The sequence below is a fragment of the Tachypleus tridentatus genome, chromosome 13, assembly GCF_004210375.1.
Source record: "Tachypleus tridentatus isolate NWPU-2018 chromosome 13, ASM421037v1, whole genome shotgun sequence".
In the NCBI taxonomy this organism is placed as follows: domain Eukaryota; kingdom Metazoa; phylum Arthropoda; class Merostomata; order Xiphosura; family Limulidae; genus Tachypleus; species Tachypleus tridentatus.
Window position 1 is genome coordinate 73,659,597 of NC_134837.1, and position 18,908 is coordinate 73,678,504.

The following is an 18,908-nucleotide window of genomic DNA, read 5'->3' on the forward strand; positions in this document are numbered from 1 at the left end:
GCAGATTAATGATCTTCTGAAAAATAAAGGCGGTCATATCATGTATTAATTTGTGAGTAATTTTTGGATTCTCAGAAATAAAAACTGAAAAATTTGTAATTTTCCATTTTGTTTCAATTAATTTGCACAAGGGTGTATTTACAGCAATGTCATTAACAAGATCTGTAATGAAACATCATATTTTTCATAAAGAACATATATTTTATAGTTATCATTTCTGGAAATATTTGGTTATCTGTTATGATTACTTTTATTATCAATGTTCCTTCTTTATGGAGTATTTCAGTACAAGGAGCTGTGACTAAATAAACTGCAACTACTGAGTATGATTGCTTGTACTTATAAATGCTTCATACTGATGCAGCACTTTCTGATTGGTTAGGTGACAACTCATTACAGTGTCAGCTATCAACAAATAACTGGTTTGATGCTATTTATTCTTTTCAATACAATAAAAAAAGATAATAATAAACTTGATGTACCAATTTTCTAATATGGAAAAACTAGATTTTACTGCAAAATTTAGGTACCTATCAGTTTTATAATAAATGTTTTGTTCTTTTTTGTTTGTTTTTTTCACTTCAGCCCAGAAAAGGACCTCAGCTGGAAAATGAGAAACTAGTGGTGAGAGGGGAAGAAGTCAAATTTTTAAACAGCTTAAAATAGAATTATAATAAATTAATTCATCTGAAGAAGAATTGCAAGCATTTAAAATGGTTTTGTTATGGAAAGTATAAACTGTTATAAAGAGATTCATTTTAAAACTACAGAAGCCATGTTTAGTAAGAGCTTCAATGGAATATAATCTTAATTTAATATTTAAAATGAAAAAAAAACAAAAAACGTTTATATACAGTCACATTGTCTAACATTTTAAAATCATTTTAAGTGATCACAAATTTACTGCTGAAATATGATGGCCTGGTTTAACACTGTTAAATATTTGAATGATTTTTATTGTTTTTTTTTTATGATGTAAATCTGAGTTATAAATATTTGCTATTTTCCTAAAACTAGTTCTAAATGAGTCTTAATTCTTCTTTCCAGTCCTATAAATTATCACTTTCAATCAGCCTGTCAATTGTACGTAAAAACATTTTTGAGATGAGAAATTTCATTATCTTTAAGGCTTCATTTCATTCAGTGCTTTAACTGGATCAAGATATTTTTACTTATTTTTATCAATTTAGGAAAATTAAAGCTGTGAAAAAAAAAATATGGTGATAAATTTAAAGGGGCTTAAGCAGAGAGAACAAAATATTTTCATGTGCAGAAATGTTTGTCAGTCTTATAAAAGTTATTTGTTTAAGGCTTTTTTATCAGTAATATTCATATTTTAATACAAGTTATTCTCACTTAATACAGTGTTATATTACATTCACATGAACAGGATACAAGTTCAGCAGATCACCATACTACTTAATGTAGAATGATTTCATTTGGTGAAATAATACAAAAATCCATTTAGAAGAGATTAAATATTTTTTGTAAAAGAATAAGTCACAACCTGTGTTGATCAATATTAAGCCTATTAGGTGACTGTTTTGTATGAGTTGTTCATATTTAGTTGACTACTTTCATGACTTTAAATGAAAATGCTTGTCTTTCCATGTGGTGGTAAAATGACACCTGTGAATCTACTTCTTTCATTACTTGTAAAATAATTTGTTAAAGTCGTAATGCCACTTCCTGTTAAGCGTGTTTCATGTGTATACATAATTGGTTTCAGTTAATGTTTGTTTTTTGAAACTTCAGTTAGTAGTTAAAACAACTGATAGAATTTCTATTCAGCTTATATATGTATTTCCAATTTATTAAAAAAACAAACAAACCAAATTGGTGATATAAATTATCAGATAATAGTTAAATGACTATTTTGTATCAGTTCAGTGAAATTTGTCAGCTTCATCATAAAGAGCATTTATATATATATATATATATATCTTTCATTTTATTAGAATACAAAATACCCTGCAGGAAACTTAATTATATTCACCTGAAAAGATCTTTATAAAGTAAAGTAATGTGAGAACTAAATTAGAAGTGTTACTAGCTACAAATTTTGTTTATTTCGTATATTTGAGTAAAATGCATGTAAATATCTTGACCATTTTGATTTTATATAATTTATCTGTATTAATCAACTGATGTTCATACAACATACATTTTAAGCTTTGTGTTACCATTTATAAGCAGTTTACATGTATTGTGACATTGTGCTTGCAGTATGAACCATATGATTGTTAAGATATTTTTGACTTGACATGGTCACTGACTATCAAGGTAAAATTATCAATCTTTGTTGCTGTACCTAATTTATATTATTTTATAAGCAGGAATATTCTCAGTTCTACCTGAATATTGTGTAACTCATGATTTATCACAAACTGTACATTTTTTATCTGGTATATTTTTTATGCTATAGTCAATTCATATAAAAAGGCACCATGTAAATATTTAAGGGAAATATAGTGGATATTATTTGAGTGTACGAATGGTGGGATCATAATGTTTTATTATATATTAATGTTAATCTTAGTTTGCATTGATCCATGTTTTACTAACTGACTATCAGATAGCAGCAACTGTGATTCTTTCATATCTGGTTTAATAGGTTTGTCAGATTGCTCCTGTGATGCGGTTAAACCTACCATTATTTCTCTCTTTTATATATTATAGAAAAACTAGTATTTCAACATTCTAGCAAAAATTAATACCATAAGAAAAGAACATGTAAAAAACAGATCCAAACCTGCGATGAATGACAGTTTAATGAACAAAACTAGCCCAAACAAAAAATGAAATTTACATATAGCACTTGGATTTAGAGAAAATGTATATCTCTAAAAATATACTAGGATGATTTTTGGTTAAATGTTTCAAAAATTATATACATGTCTATTACTTCATTTCTTTATCAGAAATAATGTGATTTTCACTTTAAGATATTTATGTAAGCAATGCAGTTTACATTTAACAGACTGAATTTCTCATAACTACAATGTGTGGTGTGAGTATATAACTGGATAGTGCTGGATAAAATTTTCAAACGTCCTCAGTTTTACTGGTAATGCTAAAGGATTTCAAATCTTCACTAAGTAAATGTTAGTGTTTTTAACAAAACTATATATACACAAGCAACATTTTGATCTCAGACTTACATCAGGCAGTTAAGCGTTATAAGAACAAAACAGAAATAAATATAGTGGCTTCTGAAAGTTTAGGACATTTAACTTTTATATCAGCATTTTGTAATAAAATACTTGTTTTTCAGAAGTGAATTTATCACTAATTAATTCTAAGACTGCAAATACACTAGTAGGAGATTTAAAGTCATATGCATTTACTGTATGATTTATATAAAAATAAATCAACTAATTTTTTGTAGTAACATGTTTAATCTATTACAGTACTTTAGAAAAAGTTGCACAGTTAATTGACCATGCAAATAATTATAGAATAGACAGTCTTTTGTGAATGAACTAAACTCCAATGTTCTTTCATGATTGTAATAATAAAAATAAGGGAATTATTAATTTCTGTTGTACCCTTACATGCTAAAAGTTTACTGTAGGTAACACAATCAGTTTCATCTTTTCACTTTCTAATTCAAAACCCCATAAAAGGCTTGGAACTATTATATCATCCCTGTAGGGATTTTTGTTCATATTAATAAGTTGTTTCTTAACATAAGCCACGCCTTTAAATTGTCTTACACAACTAACACTTTCTTCATAATTCTTGTACTTTTCTGCTAACATGAACTTTAAAAACACAAACAATAAATGAACTTGGCTTCTTACACGTTTCTTTGCAATTGACACCAACAGTAAAACATGCAAATTATTTTATAACTGTTGCTCATCACAATATACTTGCAGACAAATGTTTCACGTGCTTAAGTTTTAAATATATTTTCATGACATTAACATAATTTTTTCCTGAAAGTCAGTTTTCAATGACAATACATGTATTTCAAGCAACACACTTTCTCTCCATTCTACTGCTGATTATTGCTTTACTGCATGTTTATCCAAAAAGTCATAATGTAGAAACAGTGTAAATAGCACACTGTTTTGCATCTTTTATGTTTTAGCTTAACGAAAGGTTGTTTGTTCTGTGAGACTACAGGGAAGGCAGCTAGTGATCACCAACTCTTGAGCTACCTTTTTACCATCACGTTATAATGCCAATCAGCTGAAAGGGCAAGCTTGTTTCGTGTGACTGGGAATTGAACCCTCAGATCATAAGTCGAGCACTCTTACCACCTAGTCATGAGTTTATCGAAGGAATCACAACAAATAGTTTTATTACATATAAATGAAACAATACAAAAAATATGCAACTTGTGTATATGTTAAAGATATAGGTATTAAGTGCATCATATCTAGAGAAAAATACTCCTACAACTGTAATGTCTTAAAACAAAGTACCAGAATATGTCACTGTCCAAGGTTTTTTTTGCAATTCTGTAATAAAAGAATAGAAAAACTGACTCCAGAAAATTACTGTGTGGGTGTCAGAAGAAACTGCTAAATTTACTTTACAAAATCCCTTAAAACCTTCAGTATATATTCATGAATTGAGGTCATCATAGTTCAGTGATGTGTTTTCTTCCTTTTATTACATAAATGCTATTAATACAAGTGTTGCACATATTTTAGATCCAAATGTTGGTTCTTTTTGAAGCCATTTTGTTGATGTTTTAAGAGTTGTCAAGTGCTTCACATATGTAGTCTATAATGCAAAGGCAACCAAGGCTAGGTTTTTGTTGTTCCTAAAGTCAATCATAATGGTACCAAACCCAGCATAGATATGTTGGAATTCCTAGTTCTTTTTAGTGCAATATAACATCTTTATTACAGAAGAAATTAGTTTATCATTTCTTCCCAAATCTATGGTTACTGTAAGATAAAATTATACCAGTAACAAATGAGAGAGAATCTTAACTTTGAATTAGTTTTACAGAGCCCGTAGCCTTGTACAATAAAAATTGACATTTTTGAGAAATGTTTCTTTTGTACAGAAAAAAAGGAAAAACAAATTCTTGAATTATTCACAATGAAATTTTAAAACATCCAAGACATTCCTCAAAGTAGTAATTGTATTCAATCTCACCAAGTTTTCTCTTTTGGAAGAAAATAGGGAATTGTATTCTATTAGCTTAGGATTTATGGAATAAGTTCTAGAATAAATTCTAGTTGTATTTATCAAACTTGATCGAAAATTTTTGCAAGAATAAGTGAATCTTTCTGAAGGTGGATCTGTGTTCATTAGTTCTGATCAGTTCTCTACAAAACAAATTTGACATTTGGCAAAATATAAGGAAAGGCTCTACAAATTATTACTTTCCAGCAGAAGAAAGTGTCATGGAACAGTCAGAGCTCTTGTTTTTTGTGCATCAATTAGAAGGAAATTAGGGCTAAAAAATTAGGAGATTGACATTAAAAACAAGATTTTGTTGAGTCAACAACTATCAAGTATATCGCTGAAATGATACTGAAGTAATGCTAAGTGTACAGTAAAACCTTTAGGCTTAATAAGTATTCATGTTTAGCTTCTAAATTTTAACTTTTGTTACAAAACATGACAGTTTGGGTTTACTAGTTCTGAATAATGATGAATCTTATTCCAAAGCAATTATAAATACAGTAGGAGACTTAAGTTAATTGTCACAGAATTTCATGTTGCTGTTTCATGTGCAGAAAACCCTGAGGAGTGATACAAATGACTTCCCTTATGCAATAGTCACAAACACCAAACTAAGTGTAAAATATAAAACGATTGCTTTACAATTTCTCAGCCTTAAAATATGTCAAGAAATTTAAGACAAAAACATAACTGACTTCATTCTTCCCATACTAACAGAATTACATTTACTATAAGGAAAAATGATAGTTAAACATAAATACACTTCCAATCTGTTGTCTAATAATGTTTTGAAAAACAGTTCATTACAATCACATAATCTATATGAATTTACTTACAAAATTTGTGAATTTCAAAAGCCTTGTTAAGCAGCCACCTTTGGAACTAATACAATTTCAAAAACACATAAATGAAGTTCACTGAAAGTTTTTGAGTGTTAAGGTTCTCTGAAACCTTACTTTTTTATTTTAGAGGACAGATGTTTATCAAGTCTTTCTTTTCTCACTCTTGGTTTGATTGGAAGCCTAGGTAGATGTGGGAGGTGTGGTCGAACTTTACACACGTATGGTAAAGCCACACTACACTCCTAGAAAATTACATATAATATAGTATATAAACATCTATTTTATGTAAAGATTATTACTTTCTAAATAATGAGTTTTTCTAGTGATATGTTAACATTTGTCAAGGATTGTACTTTTTGATTTATCACAACAAACCCTCTATAAAACAAATCCTTGGAACATACATTAAACGGAAAGTGTTCAGGAAATATATTTTTGCATTTCATTCACTTTTAACGTGCATAACACACTATCTATAGTTGTGCTACCAAGGTACAACTTTCCCTAATTATTCATAGACTATATGTATAATTGGCCTGCCCTGAATATTAAAAAAAACAAAAAACAACCTGTTTATCTGGTACACTTAAAGTGATAACTGAACTTTTAAACACTTTCATTATTAAAATGTAAAGATTTCAAATATCTATGAATAAGAACAAATTAGAAATATATCATTACAGTGCTGCTAAAAGTAAAGTGGGAACATTTCTAGCACATTTTGAACCAAACTATCAAGATATGTCAATTTAATTTCTAGCTTTCAGTATTACAACTGATTTAAAATACAGTAGTAACAATGCTAAACAAGTAAACACACACATGAACCATATAAAAGCGTAAGTCCATTCATGACACAATAGTTGAAGCACAAATTTTCCACTTCCAAACTGAAGAAAATGTTTGGTTTAACTTTTTTTTTTCATTCATACAACAAGAACCATTACAATGTTAAAGAGTTCATATCCTGTTGTAAGACAACCAGAGATCACATATGCAGTAGTTTGTGTTTCAGGAAAGTCCTTTAAAAAAATGTTTTTTGTGATAAAAAGGCTGGTGTGCTATTTGCTTGTCAAGGATATCTTTGTAGATAGCAGCAGATTATGAGCCAAAAGTATGGGATATAAAATAGGTAGTAGTAATACAAATTAATAATTAGACTTAGGTAACCATGTAGCTTATTACTCTTGAGCTATTGGTGGTATTTAAAATAGTATTCCTGCTTTATGAATTACCTTTATTATATTTGCACGTCCTTTGAGCATAAAGAACAAAAACTCACCTGTTCTTTTAGTATCTGTTCAGGAAGATTCACACTACCTCGAAGAAGAGCATTAACCTTCTGGAGACGAGATAAAGGCTCCGGTGTAATTATAAAAAATGTCTTGTTTACTGGATCAATTGCCCGTACAACACCTTTAACATAAAACAAACAGCAAAAATCCTATTTTACTAAATAAAGTTTCTAAAATGACATAAAATTGTTAAATCTTTACAAAATATTACCCACATAGACTACTGAAAACTTGCATAATATAAAACTGTTTTTTACTACAACACTACGATTTAGAAAGTTGGTTGCATATATTCCAGGTACAGTATAAAAATAATTTTATAATTTAAAAGCTATTTAAATATAGCAGTATATGTATATTAATTTACTTCTTTTTATATTAGAGCAAATTTACATCAAACTATCTGCTGTGTCCACCACAGAAAATTGAACCCTGGGTTTTAGCTGTAAGTACACAGACTTATTGCTGTCTCACTGGGGGGTATGTATATTAGTAAGAGTCATATAACCTAAAAATATTATATTGTAGTAAAGTAAGAATATTAGTTTGATTTATTCTTTTTTAAAGATCAATACTGAAATAATTTATATACTAGAAAAGGTCCAAGTTAACAGACAAAATAGTTAAATCTTACCAAATCCAAAACACTCATTCACCAAGGTTTTAGGTAACAGTTTGGGAAAGCTTGGATCTTCGGGTTGTTTCATCTAAATATAGAACGTAGGTTATCATTAGATAGTGTTTTATACCAATAAAAGTCTCCAGTAAACCATTCAGGTGTGAAACATATCCTTTTAGGTAAAAGAAGCAACACCTGTAAAAAAATGTTTTAGTTCTACTTAAAATTATTTTATTCTATTAGATATAAAAATCTCCAATAAAATGTTCTGGGGTCAATGTTTTATCACATTACTTCTAGGATAATGCTACAGATATTTCTTCTTTGACATAAAGTTTAATATTTGTAAATATCAGTTCTCTGCAGCTTACAAAACTATTATGGAATTACTTGGTTTATTTCATGAAACTGTTCTCACTACTAAAACACTATATTAAGTACTTCACCTTAATCCTGAATTGTATTTTAATGGCCAATACATTTTTATTCTCACATTTAATTATTCTCTTAATCTGCGTGTGTCCTACCATTTTAAAAGCACTTGCTACTAACTTTATGTGAATTATCAATAAAAAGTAAAATATGTCTTCTAATATGTTAACAAACATAATGCACATCAATACAACTTTCCAAATGAGTTAAAAATAGACTTAACTATACTCCAGTAAATACACAAGTACTGGGTTTTTTATAACTGCAATGAATATAATTTAGAATTGTATGTTTTTCTTATAGCAAAGCCACATTGGGCTATCTGCTGAGTCCACCAAGGGGAATCAAATCCCTGGTTTTAGCATTGTAAATTTGAAGACTTACTGCTGTACCAGTGGGGGATTTGTTAAATATATTTTTAATTTTATGTTGCAATGCTTAAAAACTAAACTTATCACAGGCAGTTGATATATTTGAAAAGCTATTTTTAGATAATTCTTTAATTTGAAATTCACTGGCTCAGACAAATGTACTAAAAATAGATGTAGTCATACTCAAGCACTAGAATAGTTTTTCCACTTTGGTACCATTTACACCCTGAAATTCATTTTCAGAGCTTGTTTTCTTTTGTCAGATAGTCTTTGTCACATCTTGAAACAAAATTCCAATATTAAAACAAAACTTCCAACATAATTAAGACAACCTACCTTTAAGCACACTCACTTAATAAGCACACTGTAGTTATTATGAAATCAGAAACAAGAAGGTTTCCATAATATTTCATTCTTAAGGTTTTGTAAACTCTCAAAGGTCTTGGCCTCATACCTGACTGCTATCAACTTGGCACAAAGCCACAAGGCTTCCATTGAGTGCATACAAAATGTGGTTGACTGGAACGATGTCTTCACAAACGTGGACAGCAACTGTAGCCCATGACACCCTACACAATATGTTCAGAAATTTTACAGACTATAGCACAAAGACGATGTTATACTGCCTCAGTCAACAAGGAATGTTTTACCTGGTTCAGTAAGAACGTCTGGCTTCATTACATGTCACATAAAATACACTGACAAAACTTAGCAAAAAAGTTCTAATGTTTAAAATTATAACACTTTGATAAAAAAATTAAAAAATTATTTGAAACACAAGTGCTTTTATAAAGTGTCCTGAATAATTCATTAAACCCTGAACATTGAGAAACATTTATATGCAAAAACTGCTTGTTTGGTTTGAGAAAATATTTTACATAGAAGAGCGAACAACGTTTCGACCTTCTTCGGTCATCGTCAGGTTCACAAAGAAAGAGGTAACTGACCGGAAGCTGACCACATGTTTGAAAGGGGTTGTGTAACTGAGTGTCGGAATGTAGAGGGCAGTATTAGATGTTTGAATATATAATTTTATTTATTTTATTATATTAATATAGGTATAAAGGCATTCCTTTATATTGGGTTTAAGTTGTTGTATAAGTAAGGCTTCTTTAATTTTGCATTTGTTTATGTTTGTTTCTTTATTTAGTATTTGAGTGTTTTCTATGGTTATGTTGTGTTTATTTGACTTGCAGTGTTCGAAAACGTGTGAAGGTGACTTTTTATGTTCTTTGAATCTGGTTTCCATTTTTCTACTTGTTTCTCCAATATAGAAGTCGTGGCAGTTATCACATTGTATTTTGTAAATAATGTTGGTGTGGTGTTTGTCAGTGTAGTTTTTACATAGTATAGACCTCAGTTTTGTGCCTGGTTTTTTGAATAAATTTGGTATTAACTGGAATGTCATATTTTGTTACTAGTTTTTGCCAAATGTTGGTTATTTGTTTGCTAATGTCAGGAATATATGGCATACAGCAGTATATGGTTTCGTGATTTTTTGATTCGTGAGATATATTTACTTAAGTTGGCTGATTTTGCTTTCTGTCTAGGTGTGTGTGTATAATGTTTTCTACGGTTTGTGGAGGAAACTTATTGATGTTGATGAAGTATTGTTTTATTTTGTCTAATTCATCGTTAATTTTATCTGGTGAGCATAGTTTTATGACTGTGTTTATTTGGTTTCTTAGTATGTTGAGTTTTTGTTTTGTTTCATGTGCTGAGTCCCAAGAAATGTATAGTCCAGTATGGGTGATTTTTCGGTGGATTTCTGTTTTGAATTGTGTGTCGGTTCTTGTAATTTTGAGGTTAAGAAATAATATTTGATTGCTTTCTTCCTGTTCACATGTGAAGTTAATGTTGGGATGTATAGAGTTAATGTGATTGAAAAAATTAAGTATGTGTTCTGTAGATTTGAATCCCGCAACCGTGTCATCTACATATCTGTACCAGTATAGTGGTGGATGTAATGCTGTGTTAATTGCTTGTGTTTCAACTTGTGTCATAAAAAATATTGGCTAGAACTGGTGATACTGGGTTGCCCATGCTTAGGCCATTTGTTTGTATATAGTTTTGGTTGTTGAACATGAAGTTTGTCTTTATCGTGGTGAATTCTATGAGGGTTGCTAACTGGTTACTGGGAATGTCTATAGGTGGGTTAGGGTCTCGGATATAGAGTTCTAAGGCTATCTTGCAGGCTTCAGTGGTTGGAACTTCTGTAAAGAGGGATATAACATCAAAACTGGCCATTAAGGCTTTATGATTAAGTTGATTTAGATTAGACTTTGAAATTAAAAGAGTCTTTGATGAATGAGCTGGCTGATGTTACATATTTGGAGAATGCCCATGCTATGTATTTACCAAGATTGTAATTAAACGATTCATATGTGGACATTATTGGTCGTAATGGACAATCTGGTTTATGAGGTTTGGGGATGCCATATATTTGCGGTGTGCGTCAGTCGGTTTTACGTAGGTAGGAATAAAGTGTTTGTGAAATTGTGTTGGCTTTTTTCATTTGTAGTAGCAATTTGTTCAGTTGCGTCTCGTGTGTCTTTGTTGGATTTGTGTGTATTGGTTTAAATTTGTTCGTGTCTGATAGGATGTTATTCATTTTTTGGATGTATTCATTCGTGTTCATTATGACTATAGCATTACCTTTATCCGCTTTTAGAATTTTTATGTTTTTGTCTTGTTTTAGGTTTTTAAACGAGCCGTTTTTGCATATAAATTTCTCAACAAGTGGGTTTCTCGACATCACTGATTGAGAAACATTTTTCAATAACTTGATATTTTTTAAAATAGTATGGTTAGTTTGATAACTCAAGTGTATAGAACAAATCAATGCTTTTTTTGTAATATATATATAAATTAGTTAACTCATTCAATAGTTATTGTCACACCAAAATTGTTTTAAACTAATAGAAGATATAATTATTATTTATAATGACAGGTGTTAAAAGACAACACGGTGTGAAATATTCAACTCAGTGCAAAAAAACTGATTTACATAGTGAATCAATCACCAAGTCATTTTTTATTTATTTATTTTTTTAAAAAGCATGAAATAGGTACTTTGTTATAAGTTTAGCAACTTGAAACCATGACAAAGGCTAATACATGGGACAGTCATATTTACATTAAAAGTATGACTTATTAATTATACCAGGGGTCACCAAACTACGGCCCGTGGGCTGGATACGGCCCTCGAGGTCATTTTGTCCAGCCCGCCAGAAGCTAGCCGCTTGGAAATAAAAAGTGACACTTTATCAAATGTCCAACTGTCATAACAAAATAAATCACACCAATGGTCACTTTAAGCTGACAAACAAGACATTATGATAAAATGAAAAAGGCTGTCACGCGCATTTTTAATAAAATAGAAAAATTCTCCTTTCGTCCTTGCTGCCCGTCTATTCATATCAAGGCATGTATCTATGAAAGCATTAGGATTTCAAAAACAAGTACAGACTTAACCCTCGTCCTATCGACTCGTCTTGTGAACTTAGCAGCCTAGGGTTACCACTTCAGCAAGCTCATTTCTCTTAGAAGTCAGGTTATGAGCTTTTTGTAACTTGTTCTTAGGTAAGTGTCGTGGCAAACATACATTTCAATACATTTTGTTTGCGCATTTTTGGACCAGTACAATACTTTTCTCACAGCATTCTGTGTTTTTCATTTCCAGATCCTGTTTTTTTTTCACCCATCGTTATGGCTGCTTTTAAAATAAGAAAAGTGGACTCTGAGTGTCGTGCTTTCAATGAAGAATGGGGAGAAAAGTACTTCTTTTTGGAAACAAAAAACCAGAAAGCTACTTGTGTGATATGCAACGAAAGTGTTGCCGTTTTGAAAGAGTACAATCTTCGGCATCACAATGAAACAAAACATCTATCAACATATTTGAAATTTTCAGGAAAGTTCCTTTCTAAGAAATTTGAATCCATGAAACGTGTTTTTGAATCTCAAAAGAATCTCTTCACGCAAAAGTTTGCTGAAAATGAATCTGTCACTCATATAAGTTACAAAATAGTGCATAGGATGGCAGGGCGAGGAAAACCTTTTACTGACGACAACTTTGGTTAACATCACATCCCACATGAAGGAATTGAACTTGAAACTTCAGGGGAAGAATAACCTTGTCTGCAATCTCTATAGAATCATTAAAGGATTTTGGAAAAAGCTGTCATTGTTTGAAGCACATTTGGAAAGAGAAAACTTCTCTCATTTTCAGTGTTTCAATGAGTTTCATGCTGGAATCACAGAAGATGTCACCCTGGAGTTTCAGAAAAAGATTATTGGTGATTTAAATAAACATTTTTTAGAGAGATTTTCGGATCTCAACAGAATCGAAAGTGACATTCTCCTTTTTCAGAATCCTTTTGATTGTGTCATTGATGACGTGCCAGTGGAACTTTAGCTGGAGGTCATCGATTTGCAAGGAAATGACTTGTTGAAAGCAAAACACAGAGAGGGGCAACTTAATGAATTTTACAGCTGCATACCTGAAGATGATTTTCCAAAGCTGAAGCAGTTTGCATCTGGTATGGCATCAGTGTTCAGAACAACTTATGTCTGTGAATAAGCATTTTCATTTTAAAAAATGAAGTATGTGAAGTTGGTACATCGATCAAGGTTGACTGATGAACATTTGAAAGCAATTCTAATGCTTGGATGCAGCAATTCAAAACCGAACATTGAAGATATTTTGAAAGCCAAATGCCAATTTCATAAACCTCACTAACTTTTTTGCGGCTTAGTGAAATTCAAATATGTACTCACTATATGCGATGTGGCAATTGTTTTTACTAATGTCACCTTCTTTGATAATCTTTTGGTAAATAAAAATGTTGGTTGTATTTCTGTTTGTTTTTTATTATATATGTGTTTTGCATGCTACTCCCACATGGCTAATGTGGCATCCTAAACTTAGTGTTAAGTCTTTTACAGAGAGCTTTCGTTCTACCTTATGAGTATTGAACATAATGATCATGTGGCCTGCGCTTCTCATTCCCCAAGTAATCTGGCCCCCTGTGAAAAAAGTTTGGTGACCCTTGAATTATACTAAAACTCTTCACTTAACAACACCAAAAGAAAAAACGACAAAGAAAATTAATTTATTATGTAACTATTTTGTTTAACTTTATTATAGCATTTCCATGAATCTAATTAAAACAGAATACTATAAAAATACCTGAATGGAGTAAAAGAATTCAAGGGAAGAATGTATGGGACAGAGTTCTGAAGTTTTCCAAGGTATGCCATGACTGCCATAGATCTTAAAACAGGTGCTGCAACATTTGGCCTGCAGAAACAAATGAACCATAGTAACAAATACTAATGTTTTATATTAAAGTAAAAGTACATAATACTTTTTAAGAGAGATGATATCTCACTATTATTATTATGGTTTATACACCTTTATGACAACATGTATGATCACTGGCTTCAGTTTTCTACTTCATCTAATTTCAATGTCTTATACATATATGAAAGAGATATGGTTAAGCAAATATTTCTTTAGCATTAATAACTACAATGCTCACATTCTAAAAGTAATATTAAACATATAACTTGTTCAATGCACTATCAAACTACCTAGCTTTTACCACAGGTGGTGACAAAATCACTCGCTGGTACTTGAAATTGAGGGCACTGTTTTCATAAACTTCTCTATTTGACCTCCAGCCACAAGCAGAACGTAAGAACTCTGGAGTTAAGTCAGGAAGGTTATGTGACTTCAATTCAACTTTCATTTGGATCACGATGTTAGGTTGCACAAGTCGCAGAATATCAACCAATAATGATAGTCCAATACCTTTGTAAGTTTTAAAAAGTTTATTTAAAACATTAAGCTATTTCAATATTTCAACTACATTAGATTCTAATGATTATTTTGTATTTATAAGATTTAGCAAACCAAATGATAAAACTTTGATTCTTTACACAACATAGTAGAATAAAAAACAAATTACTTGTCTTAACCTCAAACATGTTAACAAGTGAGATAACACACTATATCAAAACCTCAAATACTACAGAAAACTTACCAACATTCCATCCCATGGTGTTGATAAAAAGAGGAACCCTGTTAAAATTTTCTTTGTACCATTCATGTATCTTTTGAATGCTCTCGGAGTATAAATCAGGGGCATTTTGTAGATCAACACTACCAACGAAGCTCATTCTGGACAGACATTGAATTAAAAAATTGTTTACATAATATTTAAAAAAACATTATGGTTGCACATTGTTTGTTAGTAATGGGACATTAAAATTCACCACAAAGAAATCTTGAGAAACAACACAAAAAGGAAGTACTCAGAACATGTGCTGAATTCTGTATTCTTTGCTTGTTAGATGCATAAAAAGAGAATGACCAAGGTAAAAACAAACAATCTTAAAAAAAAAATAAAGTTTTTCATATGATTAATTCTTTCAGAATTTAAAACTGGACAAGCATGGTGTGTTTTCAAAATGATGCACTGAAAATGTACGTGTTAGATATTTTAAAGATATTTGGAACATGAACTACAAATAATAGTGACCAATGCAATGTCTGACCACATTTAAAAAACCAGGAGAATACTCAACAGAATTAATGTGTAAGTCAATCTTATGTTCCAAGTCATCTCAAAGGAAGTCTTGAAGGCATTTTATTAGCTTTTCAGATGGAGTAGCTATGTTATCTTGCAATGTAAAGTGGCTCTGACCAAATAGTAATTCTCTTTATACATATAAATATATAGAAGAAACTACATCATACATGGCTAAGAAATATTTCACTTTACTGGATCAGTCTCACAACTGAGATTATTTGATTAAAAAAAAAAAAAAAGAATCTTTTTCTTTTCAAAGCCATCTTTCATTAATCCACAAACCCTTCTACTGCAACTTTTTTTTCACATATTAAGTGTTCAAAATGTTGATTTGGAGATGAACCAAATTTTGTTTCTTGAATTTCTCAGTAACCAAAAAAGTAAAATAAACTGTACCTCTCTGGTGTCTTCTGGTGTGTGAATGGTGGACCTGTAAGACATTACATACTTTTAAATACATCCAGCTCTTCAAAGAGCAAACTATGAATGTAAATCAAGTATAATGCCTTGCAATAGTACAATGAAAATATTACATATGAACGAGATCATACAACAACTTTTCTGGTTGTACACATGGTTATTGATTAACATTCAGGTAACCATATTATGCATTATAAATACCTTCACAAATATATTTATAATAGCATTTTATACATCTGTGATGTATAATTTTGTTTTTCATTATGATTCAATAAGTATGAAAATCGTATAAGGTTCATATATATATATATTCACCAAAACAAGGGTTGCATAAATTGCAGAATACATCACTATGTCTTCTTTAATATGCAATATTGTATTATTTATTAACACTTTGAACAAAAAAAAGGTAGAAGATTCTACTTTACATTAGAAAATCACACTAGCACAACCCTGTTGCAGGTCTTTTCTTTATGTTACAACTTTTAAAAAAATCAGAAACACAAAAATGTAATATCAAATATAATGACTTTTTTTATTTATACATTGAATACACTTTACTTATTGTTTTCATCTGTTTAATACCATGATTACATTTTTGTTTCTTCATTATTTTATCACAATTTATTTCAGGCTGGGTGTTTATATTTCAGTTATGATTGATCACAAACAAACCTTTTACAGATAGATTGAAAATTTTTCAATACTGAAAATATTTGATTTTGTAATTCTTTCTGTGTATATATATTTTTTATTATGTAAAAACTGTGTCCTCTGTATCAGCTAGAACAACTCCTTGGAAGATCATTCTGATTTCCCAAAAGTTTATAATGAAGCTTATTCTTCTTAATATTTTATATAGTAGTAGTATTTAGGAAGCAAGTTTAATAATATGGGTTATTGGCCAAAGATTCTTATAAGGTAGGTCTCTGTGACTTTAGAGATAAACTGGTAAAACAAACAGCACTCACTTCACTTGATCTCAAAATAATATGTATTTGGAACTAGTTAAACATAGTTACAACAAATTCTTTATACTGCAAATGATCGCAGGCAAATCATGAACACTACACAAGTCTCTTCTTTTTTGTCAAAAACCTACTTAGGCCTATCCAACTGCTTTAGAATTAGAGATGGCAAGCCAAACTATTTTTCTCTGTTACTCTCACAAAATTATCCAATCATACTTAGTTTTCTTCAAGTTACCATGCTTGTATCCTGTACTTCTAAAATTGTCTAATCCTCTTCTATTTAGGCCTACTTCCAATAAATGTTTACTTTTGCCAAAGTACATGTAGGAAGGTTCAATTACTTTAGAACTCTCTTTGATTAAATAAAATATTCTTATTATCTCTTTCAACACCATTAGTCTCACTATAATATATATCAACCACTAAGCCTATATTAATTGTTATGTCTTCCTTCTCTGTTTGAACATCTCTTTTATGTTACTGTTTCTCGTCTGCTCTTTTCTGTCCGTCCCATACTATTTGTATGTTCATTACTAAATCACCTACTCACTATATATCCTCAAGATTAATATATTTCATGCAATGTTCTATACTCTTAAAATTGATAAATTGTAAACACAATGTACATTTCTTACTGGTTTACTTAACTAAACTGGTAATAACATTTACTTTAAAATAATTGCTTTTAACTCTCTTGTTATGAACAAAACAATCATAAAATTTCACCCACAATATAAATTAATTAATAATATCTACTCTAAACATTCTTTTATATCATGACAGTAATCTTTAACATTTGCCAATAATGTTTAACTCTGACCTAAGTGTAGTTCAGGTTTAGTTAGGGCTTTACAACTGATAGACCACAAAATACTTAGCACGCCAACCTTGTGCAAAGGTTGGTGACCCATCTTAAAGTGATAAAATGTATATTTTATTCACATGTTATCACAACTATGAAAACTAAACTGAAAATCTGATAAATCCCACACTATCACAAATGACTGAAAATAAACTGTTGAAAATATTTATGACACTACTTTGTCATCAACCAAATCCTATCAAGATAAAGATGTTAATCTACTTATTTTTTTACAAGTTTTACTTTAATATTATATATTGAGCAAACTCTGTTCTATACTTTAACATATAAATCAATGGTTCACAAACCTGTGTAGCAACAACACAAACTGGTGGGATAAACTGTATTCTATAATTTAACTTACCAAACAATGGTTCACAAACCCTTGTCACTGCAACACAGGCTGGTGGGGTAAACTCTGTTTGGCCTGGATCTGCCTCTAAATGCATTACCTCACAACACCTGTAGATAAATAGTTTGATAACAATTATAAAAGGAGACTTAGAACTTAAGTACTAGAATTCAGTTAACAGACAGCTTATGTGGCTTGTGGTAGTAAATAATGCAGAAGATTATTTCAAATTTCATCTTGTAAAGAATTCTAATACAAATTACAGTTTGTTACTCCAGCTTATTACCATTTTTAATCTAAATCTTAACCTTTTAGACCAGCATTTCACAATCCTTTTTCATCTACACCTCTCTGTAACAAATATGGTTTCTTAAATCTCTAGCCCTATTTTTCTTTAAATGAGGGAAAGAGTGAGTTAAGTGACAAGATGCAATACACAGACATCCATTAAAATGCTTTATGTTGTGGTAATTACTTATTATTTTTATTAATAAAAAAATAAATCAAAATCCTTAATTTTGCTTTATTACATTACTGAATATTCTATCCTAATTCCTCATGCTCCCCAAGAGATTATTTATACCCCCTGGAGGTGCACCTAACACTTTGAGAAATGCTGGTTTAAACACATACTAGAAAAAAGTATATGTATTAATCTACCTAACAAGTTAGAGACAACTCTAAAACATACTGTGTAAAACATATTTGACCAGAGACATGAAACACTTACTGTGGCATCACAAAATACAACATGGGATGTCATCATTTGAACATGGGGATAATAATACTGGACAAGCTTACTCTATGTTTTCATTTGCAAGTTTTTCAATCCTGTTCCTAGAATTGTTGTTAAGCTGTTGAGCAATTTGCAGAATGAAGATATTCAAATAAGTACTAAAGGTAAGAACGTGTGTATAAATCATGTGAAGTCATCTATTACAACAATATAAATAATTCACCAATGCTAGTCCCAAAACTCAATTTGGCTCTGGGATTCATT

The 18,908-nt window shown here is 30.5% G+C and overlaps 2 protein-coding genes across 6 annotated transcripts in view; one reads left to right on the forward strand and one right to left on the reverse strand.

Moving 5' to 3' along the window:
* Positions 1-4,140, forward strand: part of Mcm10 (minichromosome maintenance 10 homolog) — a 43,511-nt gene extending 39,371 nt beyond the window's left edge. For all 4 annotated transcript variants that reach the window (XM_076484716.1, XM_076484715.1, XM_076484717.1 and 1 more), the window contains one exon: positions 586-4,140. In XM_076484716.1, the coding sequence (XP_076340831.1) occupies positions 586-666 (81 nt within the window). In that variant the 3' untranslated portion in view covers positions 667-4,140. The remainder of the gene's footprint in view (positions 1-585) is intronic.
* A 154-nt stretch (positions 4,141-4,294) lies between these two features.
* LOC143241120 (polynucleotide 5'-hydroxyl-kinase NOL9) overlaps positions 4,295-18,908 on the reverse strand; it is a 28,841-nt gene continuing 14,227 nt past the window's right edge. For both annotated transcript variants that reach the window (XM_076484714.1, XM_076484713.1), the window contains exons 6-14: positions 17,921-18,018; positions 15,700-15,733; positions 14,755-14,891; positions 14,303-14,522; positions 13,899-14,009; positions 9,165-9,279; positions 7,923-7,995; positions 7,276-7,409; positions 4,295-6,235 (exon numbers count right to left, since the gene is read on the reverse strand). In XM_076484714.1, the coding sequence (XP_076340829.1) occupies positions 6,104-6,235; positions 7,276-7,409; positions 7,923-7,995; positions 9,165-9,279; positions 13,899-14,009; positions 14,303-14,522; positions 14,755-14,891; positions 15,700-15,733; positions 17,921-18,018 (1,054 nt within the window). In that variant the 3' untranslated portion in view covers positions 4,295-6,103. The remainder of the gene's footprint in view (positions 6,236-7,275; positions 7,410-7,922; positions 7,996-9,164; positions 9,280-13,898; positions 14,010-14,302; positions 14,523-14,754; positions 14,892-15,699; positions 15,734-17,920; positions 18,019-18,908) is intronic.